General features: G+C 43.1%; 1 protein-coding gene across 1 annotated transcript in view; it reads right to left on the reverse strand.

Annotated features, from left to right (window-relative positions):
- Positions 1-14021, reverse strand: part of ralgapa1 (Ral GTPase activating protein catalytic subunit alpha 1) — a 101854-nt gene extending 87833 nt beyond the window's left edge. The window contains exons 1-10 of the mRNA XM_080012759.1: positions 13661-14021; positions 10400-10510; positions 10212-10261; positions 8337-8394; positions 8198-8241; positions 6522-6699; positions 4132-4247; positions 2897-3035; positions 2384-2595; positions 1066-1425 (exon numbers count right to left, since the gene is read on the reverse strand). Of these exons, the coding sequence (XP_079868885.1) occupies positions 1066-1425; positions 2384-2595; positions 2897-3035; positions 4132-4247; positions 6522-6699; positions 8198-8241; positions 8337-8394; positions 10212-10261; positions 10400-10510; positions 13661-13766 (1374 nt within the window). The 5' untranslated portion in view covers positions 13767-14021. The remainder of the gene's footprint in view (positions 1-1065; positions 1426-2383; positions 2596-2896; positions 3036-4131; positions 4248-6521; positions 6700-8197; positions 8242-8336; positions 8395-10211; positions 10262-10399; positions 10511-13660) is intronic.
- Positions 14022-14940: the final 919 nt, after the last annotated feature.

Below are 14940 nucleotides of genomic sequence, written 5' to 3' on the forward strand. Positions count from 1 at the left end.
GACTGTCAAAGGATGGGGCATATTAGGCAGCAAGAGAAAAAGTTGAAGTTGATATTATGCAGGAAAAAGGGCAAATATAAGGATCTCAGTGACTTTGACAAGGGCTAAATTGTGGGTCAGAGCATCTCCAAAACTGCCGGTCTTGTGGCGTGCTCCCATCCCAGTATGCAGTGGTTAGTACCTACCAAAAGTGGTCCAAGGAAGGACAATTTGTAAACCAGTGACAGGGACATGGGCGCCCAAGGCTCATTGATGTGCGTGGAAAGAGAAGTCTATACCATATGGTCCGATCCCACAGAAGAACTACTGTTGCACAACTTGTTGAAAAGTTAATGCTGCTATGATAGAAAGGTGTCAGAACACACAGCATCACAGCTTGTTGTGTATGGTCCTGCGTAACTGTGCCCATGTTGACCCCTTTCCACCACCGTAAGCACCTACAATGGGTACGTGAGCGTCAGAACTGGACCATGGCGCAATGGAAGAAGGTGGCCTGGTCTGATTAATCACCTTCATGTGGATGACCAGGTGCGTGAGTATCGTTTACCTGGAAAGGAGATGGCACCAGAATGCACCACGGGAAGAAGGCAAGCCGGCATAGGCAGTGTGATGCTCTGGGTAATGTTCTGCTGGGAAACCTCCTGGCATTCATGTGGATGTTACTTTGACACGTAGTACCTACCTAAACATTGTTGTAGACCAAGTACACCCCTTCATGGCAACAGTATTCCCTGATGGTAGTGGCCTCTTTCAGCAGGATAATACACCCCTGCCACACTACAAAAACTGTTCAGGAATGCTTTGAGGAACATGATAAAGAGTTCAAGGTGTTGACTTGTCTTCCAAATTCCCGAGATCTCAATCCAATCGAGCAGGACACCTTAAGAGGTTTTGTGGAGTCCATGCCTCCAAAGGTCAGAGCTGTTTTGGAGGCACAAGACACACACACACACACACACACACACACACACACACACACACACACACACACACACACACACACACACACACACACACACACACACACACACACACACACACACACACACACACACACACACACACCTGTCTGAAGATCTCGGTGATGAAGTTGACGTTGGTGCGGGTGCTGGTCAGCACCCTCCTCACCACCTCCATGTCAGTCAGCTGCTCCTCATCCATGGAGCAGAGCGACGAAGAGCTGGGCTCGCGCTCAGTCAGCGTCGATGTGTTGGAGTGGCTCTGCTCGCCCTCGCACACCCCTCCCAGACCCCCGGATGGGCCGCCACCGCCCCCGCCTCCTCCTCCTCCTCCACCACCCCCGCTACCCCCGGACCCGCTGGAGCCCAGGCCCCCGTCCGAGTGGTTGTCGGCGCGGAAGCCAACTCCGCCGACCGCGCTGTCATCCGAGGTGCCCGAGCGAGCGGCTAGGCCCGCCGCAGCTCTCTGAAAGGTTCCAAAGGTTCCAAGACTTTTAAAATCATAACAAATGTTAACAATGTAAGAGACCCCACACATATCTACATATTAGGACTGTAGCCAAATTTTGTCCGCTGAATTGGATTCGGCTGTTCAATGGGAATATTCAACTATTCAGTGTTTATTCTACTCTTAATTTGTTTTAGTTTTTCTCCGAAAAAATAAAAAAAGAACCGATAAGAGTACCGTTAATGTACACGATCGATAAGCAGCATCTCTAAGAGTAGTGGTACCATTCAAATCTTAACAATATCCATCACTACGAGTCGTGCCCCGTTCCTCCGTTTTATTTGGAGGAACAGGGCGCATGGAGAGCCATGTTTGGGTCCGTGTCTGGACAAGTCACACATATAAAAATATATTTATGATTCCCCTTTTTTATAATTCCTCATTGAAATGTTATCCCCATGCATTCTGTAAGTTGCTATCTGTTAAATCCTGTTATTTTCATGCACAATTCCTGACAAAAACCCTCAAAAAATCGACTGCTCGACCTGCAGAATCTCAGTCGACTGACGGATTTCAGACTAATGATTCGACTCGTCGACTTTCAGGGGACAGCCCTACTACAAATCCTGCTAGATATAAGTTTTGTTCCTATAGTATGTGGAGGGCCATGATTTGGCCACAAGAGAACACCACACACTCAGATTCCATTCACCAACAACCACAGATGTAATATCACATAGCATCACAAGATTTAAAACGGAGGTGTGGCTCCGCAATGGTAATGAGGGGACGCGCAGCCGATGGCTTTCACTGATTGCTTTTCTGCTGGTGTTGCGGGTGGGTGTTCACCTAACGTGCATGTGGAAAGGATGTTAACTCGGTTGTTCCAAGCAATAGTCATGTTCAAAAAGTAATACCAGAGAGAAACTTGCAGTTGCACCCGCTTCCTGCAACATCATTTGATCAGCACGTGTACCTGGATGTTCTTGGGGACGTTCTCACCCTCCGTGCCAGGGATGTTGGTGTGCGTGGTGGAGCGGGGCTCCAGCCAGAAGGACACCAGCCAGCGAATGAAGATGACCCGGGCCTGGAGGAAGCTCTCCTTGGTGCAGTACAAGGCCTCAGCGCCAGAGTCCTGCTCCCTGCGCACAATGCTGTAGTACGGCTTGGGCCGCATGGGAGGGACGTCTGTGGGGAAACCGGGGAGGGCGATTTAATTATTTAATTTTAGGTTATATTGTGCAGAAACTAACTATGAGCCTCAGTTTTTGAACTCTACAGACATTCAGACTAGTAATTCAGAGTAAGTAAATCTTTTAAAAGATACTGTTAAAAATTGCTTCACAGGTATGCTACAGGTAGCATAAAAGAAACACAATTTAAGAAAATTAAAACCAGAGAAAGGGGATATATAAGAAAAACAACACATAGCGAGAGCCTGCAAATTAAGAAGCACAATAACATGAGTTGGAGTGTTTATTGGACTGACCCAGGATGGGCTGGTAGAGGCTGGTTTCCATGGCGAAGTTGGGAAAGATGTGGGGAAGGTAGAACTTCCTGAAGTGACCGAAGAGGAAGTTGAAACCCCGCTCGTGGTTCTCCTTACAGCGCCATTCCAGAGACTTGGCCTGGGTGGACACACACACACACACACACACACACACACACACACACACACACACACACACACACACACACACACACACACACACACACACACACACACACACACACACACACACACACACACACACACACACACACACACACACAGAAGCTTGTGTTATACAAAGAGCATTACTTGCTCAGTGTGGTGTCCAGTGGAGAAGAGCGCCTTTGTCTTAAGAAGAATGTCAGTGAGCAACAAGCAATGTGTGTGAGAAAGAGAGAGGAAATCCAATGCGGGAACAGGACAGGGCAGTATGGAACAATTTATTATCACTATATAGTGGTACTTTGACTTACGAGTTTAATTTGTTCCGTGACAGAGCTCGTAATTCAATCTGCTCGTATAGCAAATCAATTTTCCCAATTTAAATGAATTGAAATGCAATTAATCTGTTCCAGCCCCCAAAAGACCACCCCAATTTTTTTTTGTTACATGTTATTAAATAAGAAAAATGTATTTATAAATAACAACATAAAAACATAATAAAACATTGAATCGCTCATGATTTTCTATGATACAATCTTTAATTCAATCGACATCATCCGCTTCGTCTTCTTCTCAGCACTTACTTTCTTAGGACCTATGGTTAGAATTTTTTATTTGGCCAAATAACTGCACAAAAAGCATAAAACGTGAGCACAAAACACAAAAGAGATGCTTCCACGGTCAAGTAACACATGAAGTGAACAAGTGAGACACGGGATGCTGGTCAGATTCACTCGCCACGCCAACTAGCAGCGGTGTACCTGAAGCTCGCTCCTCGTAACTCACATTTTTGATCGCAAATCAATACAAAAAAAATCAATGGAACGACGGCTCGTAACTCGGAAAACTTGTATGTTAGTGCACTCGTAAATCAATGTACCGCTGTATCTGCTAATATATTGAAAATACCATGTAAAAGAATCAGACTAAAATTTATGAATCAGGTAGAGATCATAATGGGTAGCATGTTTTTTTAAGCATTAGTGGTGTTAGTAAGGGGACCTGATTACTGTCTCTTTACCCATGTGCTTGGATGTGTAAGTAGTTTTAGTAAGGGAAAGGGCTAATACCTGGTTTACCATATATTTGAGCAGCGCTTCCAGGAAGTAGGCAGTGAGGTCTTCCTGGTTCTTGTCACCCGACTGGGGAGGCACCAATGGGGTGATCTCCTCTGGAGTCACCTGAGCTGTTGTTACAGAATAAATAAATATATATCACATCAATAACTGTTGTTAAGAATACTGGGTGACCGTGTGGTAACAACTCCTTTTCCTCATAAAAGAGATTCTCCAGTATTCTGGAAAAATAGCTTGAGAAAGTCAATATCAATTTTATCCCCGTGTGTTAAGCTGCATGCTAACTGTTAACTCAATGCAAGGCTGCAGAGGCAATCAACTAGCCTAGCTCCTATGAAATTAGGGATATACACCTTCCAGCATCTGAGTTGAGAGATGTAAGCTCTCAGCTGAGTTATTTGAGCGATAGATCTTGCCTCTTTAGGACGAGTAAAAATAGAAACAAGATGAAACAGCCTCTTGTTAGCTCTCATCTACTTCTGGGTGAATAGAGAAAACAAGAATATCTCTTTAAGACAGCTCTTCAGAATAAACTGTAGTCAATGTCAAGACATAACTGACCACTGAATTTGTGGAAAATTGGCGTAATCAGATGGGAAAATCAAGATTTTTTCTTGCACCATCTAATAACATGCACAAGACTGTTGTTCAACTCTGCAACAGAGGTAATTTCCAATATGCTTGGGTGATCGTGCAAAATTCCAATCGCCAATGGCTGGGGGGGCAGCGATCGCCAATTGGCAATTCTATCGGGAAGGGGGGTGTGCGCACGCGCATAGAACATGATATAATGGGGTAATTGCGGTTTTTATATTTACAAGGACAGTATTTATACAGAAACATCCAGTTTTCACAAATTGAAGTCCCAAAGCAACGGAAAGCAAGAGGGAGATGTGTGTCCCCTGTGTTTGGAACAGTACGGAGCAGGACAGCCCCTTAACTCAGTTGTGTTTAAAAATATTCATACATGTCAGAAACAAATGAAAATAAACAGATAGAAAATAAAAACACAGGCACGGGAGTTGGGAACCGGCCTGCATGCACGGTGCACCGCTGTCTGGAGGAGAAATTAAAAAAAATGAATGGACCTGGTCCATTCCTAGGACCAGGTCATTAAGTGAATTGGTTGATAAGCGAGGACCTGTGTTATTTCACGTTAAGAGGGCGTGGCCATTGTGAACACTAGTTTAGTGAATACTGACAGACTGCGACAACGACACTGAGAATGAGAACGATGATGAGATGCATACAGTGTATACAGTATATAGTATACTGTATATAGTGTATATATAGTATAAAGTGCCTATAGTATATATAGTATAAAGTGCCTATAGTATATATAGTATAAAGTGCATATAGTATATACGTGACCCACCGCGTTTTCTTTCCGTATCATTTGAAAGTGGAGAATCATAGCTTCCAAACAAGGTGTCACTTGTGCAAATCAAGCAAATACTTTTAAAGCTATGACTTGTTAATGACAAGGGTGTGGCAAACTGTGTTTCTGAGATAATCACCTCCAAAGTTTTCCCCACACCAGAATCATTCAGCCAGCTCCCAGAATGCAAATTGTGACTTCACATCACATGGAATATGGAGGAATGATCTTCACCTGGACGCTCGCTTAAAAGGAGACGATCGACCGGCGTTGTTCAGTGCTGTTCTGCGTCCCGGTAAGTGAACTGCGTTTCCCCATGTAATCTTATGGGAATATTTAACTCCACGGTTTAACATTTTTCTACTTTTATAGATCAAACTCGGTTTTGAAAATACGTTGAGAGATTAAAAAAAACACAATGGAACACGAATCTGAAAAAATCTAATTTTCCTCCACTAACCAACCAACTTATTTGGCTGCTCCTGGCGATTTTAGAAATGCACGAGATGGTGACTTTTGCTGCGATGGGACACATATGGTGTCGTTAAACAGGTAGGTTGTTAAGTGAGGAGTACCTGTATTATAATCACAAGATTTGAATATAGAGCAGGGAAGTGAGATCTGATCACAAGTGATTACTCAACAGTTTGAGCGGAGAGGGCGAGAGCGAGAGGCTCCGCTCCCTCTCTCTGCTCTAGTTTCAGAACACGGTAAACTGCACTTACACCGTTTCAATGCTCGTATTTTTCCTGGCGGATAAATTATTATTTATCTTTTTTTTTATCATCCTGTTATCAATGTCAGTCGTGATTGATGAAGTCGACCACCGATTGATGATTTAATCAATAATTGGCCCAAGCCTTATTTCCAATAATAAATAATTAAAAAGTAGTACCATCTATGATAGACAGAAAAAAACAAGAGAACAGAGAAACCTAAACATAAATAAATCGTAAAGAAAAGAACACAGCAAGTGGGTATTTGTGTGTATGCATGTTGTACTAACTGTCCGTCAGACTCAGCTGGGGGTTGATCAGGGTGTCCAGGGTGCGTGGCGTCCCATGGCACAGCGGGGCGGGGAAGCCCGGGATCAGACAGGCGAACATGCACAGCTGCTCGCGCTCTGCATTGCTCTGCAGCGCCTGCATCCACAGCAGGAACAGACGCACACCCTCGCGTCGGATCTAAGGAAGGTGGAAAGGGAGGTGAAATATGACTTAAAATACAAAAAAACAGCCCCATTCCCCGAGCTGTTGGTCATAATAGAAATAAACTACATCGCCAAGAGCTTGTTAACACCCGAACACCACACCCTTAATGTGCTTGTTGAACATTTAACTTCAAACCCAGGGGCATTAATACAGAGTTGGTCTATATTAACAGCCTCCACTCTTCTAGGAAGGCTTTCCGCTATATTTTGGAACGAGGCTGCAGGGATTTGCTCCCATTCAGACACAAGGGCATCAGTGAGGTCAGGCACTGATGTTGCGTGATGATGCATGGCTCGCAGTTGACATTCTAATTCTTCCCAGAGGTGTTCAATGGAGTTCAGGTCTGGGCCCGGTGCAGGCCAGTGAAGTTCTGCCACACCAGAGTCAGTAAAACATTTCTTTATGGAGCTTGCTTTGTGCACAGGGGCACTGTCAGGCTGAAACAGAGAAGGGCCCTCCCCAAACTGTTGCCACAAAGTTGGAAGCGCACAATTCTCTAGAATGTTATTGCATGCTGTAGCATTAAGATTTGCTTTCACTGGAATTAAGGAGCCTAGCACAAACCATGAAAAACAGCCCCAGACCAATATTCCTCCACCAACAGACACTACTGTTGGCACAATGCATTCAGGCAGGTACCGTTCTCCTGACAACTGACAAACCCAGATTTGTCCATCAGACTGCCAAATCTTGAAAGGTGGCTCATCACTCCAGAGAACGCGTTTCCGCTGCTCCATTGTCCAATGGCAGCGTGCTTTGCACCCCTCCAGTAGACACTTAACATTGTGCATGGTAAACTACGGCTTGTGTGAAGCTGCTCGGCGGTATAAATCCAATTCATGACGCTCACGACGAACAGCTCTTGTGCCGACGTTGATTCCAGAGGCGGTTTGGGACGCGGTAGTGAGTGTTGTGACTGAGGACAGACCATATTTACACGCAACACGCAACACGCATCAGCAGTCTGTGGCGCTGGGAGCTTGTGTGGCCTACCGCTCCGTGGTTGAGCTGTTGTTGCTCCTGATCCGTTTCCACTTCACAATAAAAGAAGTTACGGTTGGCGGGGGCAGGTCAAGCAGGGCAGACATTTGACGGACTCATTTGTTGGAAAGGTGGCATCCTATGGCAGCGCCATGTTGAAGGTTGCTGAGCTCTTCAGTATGATCCACTCTACTGCCACTGTTTGTCTCAGGAGATTGCATGGCTCTTTGAGGATTTTATGCACCTGTTAGTGCATAAATATGTGCTGCTGGGTGTGCTAAAATATCCAAACCCATTATTTACAAGGAGTGGCCACATATTTTTGGCTATATGTAATTAAGGGCCCTTTTACATGTCGTATGTAGTATGCAATTTCAGATGCAGTACTGGTCTGCTAAGGGTTAGATAGTATGGTTAAAGAGGAAGAAGTGGTGGGACACGGAGCAGTGGCTGATGGGTAATGCAGAGCTACAGACAATCAGAGCAGTACCTTCAGAGAGTTTCCTGTGTGCAGCAGCTTTTTGAGGATCAGCCCTGAGAAAGAACACAGGACCAGTTAGGCTCCAATCCACTGAACATACAGTACATGCTATATACTAATATATTCAAAGCAGGAGGGGTGTTGTTACCGATGCTGTGGAACTGCCATCGGCTCTGGATCCTCTCTGGTAGAAGCTGGAGAATTTTCTAATGAAGAGAAAAAAAAAAGAAAAAAAAACAAACAGATTAAACAAACATTTGAGCTAAGGGCCATAGGAGGTATTTCTGGGTAAACATATCAACATCAAAGCTTCAACCAGTCACTGACATGATCAAACACTATGGGGCGGTTCGCGGACACATAATAGGCCTATTCTTAGACTAAATCACTCTTTTAATCTGGACTGAACAAAATGGCCTTTCTCAGTCATGGTTAAAAATAATATGCCAAATATGTCAGAGGCATTATTTGGAATAATGGACGTGGCCCCCAAGTCGACCTTGACAATAGAGAAAATGGATAATCTGGACTAAGACCAGCACCAAGACCTGACCGAAGGAGCTGACTAGTCCTTAACTACCTTAGTCTAGGACGTCGCAGTCTAGAACTAATTCATCTTAAATGAAGCAAAGTCTCAGAAAGGCATTTGATTAATTCTGGATAAATTTCAGTAGGATTATCTTAGTCCTGATTTTGATTAAACTCTGTCTGCCACCCCCCAGCCTATATTTTTTATTTAGTTTAGGCTTTGTTCGTTATAATGTATTCATTGGAATATTGGCACAGATATAAAGATTTAAAGACACTTCCCTTTCATCCAGATCAAATAACATTTCTAAAGTGCTTATTTTGCCAAGTGGAAAAGACTCAAAGTGTAGTGAGGATACTATAATTGTCATTGTTTCCATTTCAAAAAGCCAGGTTTGGGATTATTTTGACTAAGCCGCTTACTGCGGAAATTTCATTGTGCATTGGTCCTTTATTATGCTTGTCATAAAAACATTTAAAGCAGTGCTATGGAACATTTGGTATTTGGCGCCCCTACAGTTCGAGTGCAATTGCACTATTACTAACCAAAATAATTTAGTTTACCGGACAAATTTGAACCTTATCAGTCACATTTCAATAACAGTGTATGTTACAAACGCAAATATAATGTACACCTAGGATACAGGTCCATGGCTCCCCCGTGGCAGAATGAAAGAGGTGACATTCTCCATATTACACAAGTCAGTGTACAATCAAAATGATTCTGAAGCTGTTATTTAAGGAAAATAAGTTACATAGTCTTGCTTTAACCTTTTGTTTTTTTTATTATTATTATTATTATTTTGTTTTATTCCTTTGACCCCATTCTCAAAAAAATCTCATCACTGTTGCAAGATGAAAACACAACAGCAACAAATAAATGTAATTACATGAATAGGTCAGTCGATGTACAATCACTTTTTAAACATTACATTACTGAACTCTGAACTATTTTTTCTGTACTTTGAGATTGACTTTTGTAAGGTGGGCAGTACCTCCTTAGCATTTCAACTTAATGCACGCTGCCGCCGTGTGCGCTGATGCACTCTTTTAAAGTGCTGCGCTACATGGCACCATTGTGATTTACAAGAAGAGTGTTAATGTTCAGCTCTGTGCGCAAGCTGCAGGGGCACGCTGATTTACACACACACACACACACACACACACACACACACACACACACACACACACACACACACACACACACACACACACACACACACACACACACACACACACACACACACACGCGCACACGCGCACACACACGCGCACACACACGCGCACACACACGCGCACACACACACCCCTTATCAGAGCCCCCCCCCCCCCCCCACACTTCTATAAGGTAATTTTATCAAACGGCTCCAGCGTCTAACATCTACAGAGCAGTTTGATGACCACTCTGATATGAAAGGAATGGGTCCCAAAAAAGACGGCAAGAAAGGAAGGATGAAGAAGCCTGGAGAGGGGAAAGTTTGGGGGCTGGTTTTACCTCGAAGATGAAGAGGATCGAGTCCAGCTCCTCCCTCTGGGACTTATGACCTAGTGCACAGACAAACTGGCTTAAACTGAAAAAATGTTGAGGCCATTTTTTATTTTTTTTTATTTTTTTTTTACATTTGTATTTCAAGTTGTGGAAAAACTGAACAGTCTGGGCCATGCCTCATTGTGGGAACCTACCTTTCTGTTTGAGGCTGACCTCGATGGTGACAAAGTTCTCAAAGAATACATAGTAGATGTGAGAGTAGTTCTGGTCAAAGAACTGCTTCAGCTCGGACGACTCTGCGTTCTCTGGGAGAGAGGAAGAGATGTGGACTGAGATGTTTTTTCACACATAGAATGCTGCTCGATGCCTCTAATGAAGAAAAAAGCACTAGCTTAAATGCCAGCTGATCATTACATTCTAATGTGGCCAAACTCAGTCTAACTTCATGTGTCAAATAAGAACATTACTACGCACATACCCGTGAATGAGGTCCAATGAGCTCTGACCTTTAGTCCAACATCCCATTTTGCGTTACCATCCAGTGAATAGTGATAAACTTCTGCTGGATTTTTCAACAAAATATGGTGAAATATAATCTGTGAATTGACCAGTTACTATCTGCAACATAACTGTAATATAATCAGCCACCCCTAGATGATGATATGTTTAGCTTTTGTGGTCTGTTCTAAATCTCAACAACCCTGGCTATTATTAGGAAGGAGAGGATCTGACTGCCATCCTTCAACATCTCACACACACACACACACACACACACACACACACACACACACACACACACACACACACACACACACACACACACACACACACACACACACACACACACACACACACACACACACACTTCCAGGTGATACTGTCTCTGGGTTTGTTTAGGCTGAACTTTTCCAACACAATCACACACACACACACACACACACACACAGATGAGCAACTAAGTACACACACTCGCACAGAGGTCGACTGTGCTCGGTGCCATACTGGTTGTTCTTGCAAGACCCAGCTCAGCAGTTTGCCACTTTTCTATCTTAGGGCAAGCGTTGTTTTGGTTTTTTTCTCCCCCCACCATCTGGCTGATGTTGGAGGCTCTTTCATTTCTACTGTCCTTGTAATTTACGCAGTCCAGGGACTTTGAAAGTCAACAAAATTCTGTAGGTGTTGCAGTGGCCACTAAAACTAGGTGCCATGCCAAATTTCTTTAAAAGCATTTACAGACCCCTTTCTTTACATCTCAAATACTGTGTTTTGGTCCAAAAGCAGAGGGGAGGCATTGTCTACAGTCCTCAGATGGAACCACATACCACTGTAAAAGGCTACATTGTGCAAAAAATTCAGACTCTACCGAAAGCAATGGGGAATTGTGACGAAATTACAATGTCAACATCAAGATCCAAATAAATAAATCACCTCACCAAGTTCACCAAGTCTCTTCTCCATTAAATATGGCATTCTCAGTACATTCACACTGACAGTTGTTGAGAATGCTGTATCACATAGATTCTGTGCTTGCTGTACAACGCTGTAAGGCCAACCGAGGGGCGACTAAGATTGTTGTCCAGCGGCACGTGTAAAGACCTAAGCCTTACTAGCTTGTCTCTGAAATGGTCCAATAGTGCTAGCCAGGGCACATCCAATCCAGCAATTCATACATTTAACACCTTGTTGCGGCTGCCTCGCGAGCACCTTGTGTCGATTAGGCACATTTTGGTACTTTTTAGTATGTTTAGAGCTTATAGAGCTTGTTGTGCATAATCACCGGGTGTCATGGCATTTCACTGCATATATGTATGACTGTATGTATATGAATGTGACAAATAATCTCTTGAACTTGATGAATGATCAAGCGATTTGTTAATAACACCAAAAATAATACACCCCTTGCTATTCCTTGTGTGGTCAGAAAATATTGTCGATTATATATTAAATTAAATATTGAATTGATGCTCACATCCCCCAGCAATATTCTAACACTGTTTTTAATAATGTTGCAATACACCATTGTATCTTAATTTATATTGTTTTTTTCAATACCTCCACTTATGACATTAAAATTGCAATATATTGCTGTATTTATAGTATCGGACGAACACAGTCAATTAATACTATCATATAATTATAGAAGAGTTATTACAGGTTAGTATTTTTAGTATTTTCAGAGAATATTGTGCATAATCACCGGGTGTCATGACATTTCACTGCAAAAAATGTATGACCGTATGTACATGTACTGTATGTGACAAACACCTCTTGAATCTTGAATCACAGTAAATCTAGAACGGGATATACTGAATAGCGAATCCTATATTGCGCATATTGTACATATCGTAGAACCAGATTCAGGTCAACTCTCAACCCGTAGATAGATGAGGCCTTGGAGTGGAGTTTTACTTTCTGAACCCTGATTTTCCACCCATGCATTGGTCAAATAGAGCCTCAAAACCAAATAGATTTCAAATAACAACATAGAAATACAAATTAAAGTTGAAAGTGTTTCAAAGGGAGATGCTATTGCATATTTGGCACTTAGCTCCTACTTTGGTAGGGGTGAACATACATGAGACACAGTTCAGTTCCTGGCCGTGTTTGGTTGGCAAACGTTCCAGCCAAGGTTCAAATTCTTTCCATCACAAAGGCCTTCTTCGGTGTAGAACTAATAGGCAGGATACATTTTGGAAGAAAAGAACGTGGCACAGAGGACAGGAGCATCAGGATGTTTGATCAAAGCATGGGTGTGGACTGATAGTCACAATAATGTGGACCACCAGCTGACGTGGTGCATTCGGTCCGCTGCTGTGTTTACTGCAGCTGTCAATTTCATCAATGCTGGATAGCTTTCATTTATATTTTCCACACCATTCGGGTATGGAAGGTTTTCCATGGTTTTCCATACCATTCAGCAGTCTGCCTTTAAGTGTTCCTATTATTCCTACATAAACATTGTGAGTGTAAGTGTATGAGAGAGAGAGAGAGAGAGAGAGAGAGAGAGAGAGAGAGATATTATTATCCAGGCTTCACATTCCCCATGGAGAGCACATAGGAGACACACCCTCTCCTGTCTCAAATGCAATCTCTCTCTCTCTCTCACACACACACACACACACACACACACACACACAAACTTACAATAGAAACAGGAAATACTGTACTGTACATGAGAGAGGAAATAGTAGTTGCAATTTCCCTTTCTGGTCATTGTTTGGTATGTGTGTGTGTGTGTGTGTGTGTGTGTTAGAGAGACTGTGAGAAAGTCGCCATAGAACACACACACTTCCACCCAGCCAAACCCTCATCCCTGATCAGTGCATTCTTTCCACGAGCACAAGCGCACGGACACACACTGACACGCACGGGGGCCCCAGGCACGTCACAGCTGCATCCTCACAGCTTTGTGGCATCACCTGTTATTAAAGTTACGCCACCCAGCAGGAACTCACCTATGACTATCCGCAGGTGTTTCAGTCTGGTCAGCACGTCCTTCTTGGGGTCCAACACTTTCTGTGTGGATTTCTTGACGTCCCCGTGGGGCTTTTTGGAGAACATTCCTCCGGCGGGAGCCACGGGGATCAAACGGTGGCGTAGAGAGAGCGAGGAGGGGCTAGCTAGCCTGGCAGCTAGCGGTAATCTTTGAATTAGAAACACACCCCGCCCTTCCACGAGAGTTGAACTACATTTAAATGCCGACTAGCAGCACTCGTACACCGATAGGTAAAAGATGTCGGTGAAGGCGCATTGGGTTCAAAGGCGAGTGTTATGTAAAATGTAGCGGGGTAAGGCATCCTTCCATCGCGCCTCCTTTCCCAGACTCCAGAAGCCAGGAAGCCGAACCAGCGAGTGGGCAGCTCGGCTGTGACTGGAAAACATCATGGCGGCGGAGGGAGGAGGGAAACAAAGCAATGGATAGCAGACATATCAAACGCTGCTTATTTACAGATTCAGTGCATCAACAAAAAATAAATAAAAGATAAAAAATGGGCATTTACAAAACTGTATAATTGGATTCTTAGGACCATTTTGTCTCGTTCGGTGAACAACTGCCAGGGAACATCTTGCAACTATCTTGTGTGAAACCTCGACCCTTCTTTTTCTCCATTCCCCTCTCCATGTTTGTACATTTATTTGATTTTATTTTGTACATATTTTAGCGAATTATCTTTGCAATCGAATGGGAGCAATCCTCCAAAAATGGGAACTTCACATTCCCTATGCGGTGTGAATTGTTAATAACGTTTTTTTTTTTATAGTTTCCATATTTCTATTTCTTGGTTAATTCTGAGGTGTATTGCCATTTTGCCTTTTTTTATTAATTATTCTCATTACTTATTATTAATACTCGTATTATTATTTATTTATGTATTTATGTATTTATGTATGTATGTATGTATTTATTTATTTGTTTGTTTGTTTTTCTTCGTTTGTTTATCTATTTATTTATGTATACATGTTAGTATTTATTGATGTATTTATTTTATTATTATTAATATTATTATTATTACCCTTATTCCATTTGAATCCCAAAGGGACTGGACACACTTCGGCCGATCGCTCTGCTTTCTCCTGGTCCACCTGGAGGAGAGGACTCTGGGTAACATAGTCTATTTTGGATTTTAATTAATTCAATCCGCGAAGTCTCGCTGTTCGGAAAACTACAGCTCCCACACAAATAACACCGTGCTGCCGAGATTTGTTTTTAGCTTTATTTTCTTAGCTTAGCTCC

The sequence above is a fragment of the Zeus faber genome (assembly GCF_960531495.2).
Source record: "Zeus faber genome assembly, chromosome: 13".
NCBI lineage: Eukaryota > Metazoa > Chordata > Actinopteri > Zeiformes > Zeidae > Zeus > Zeus faber.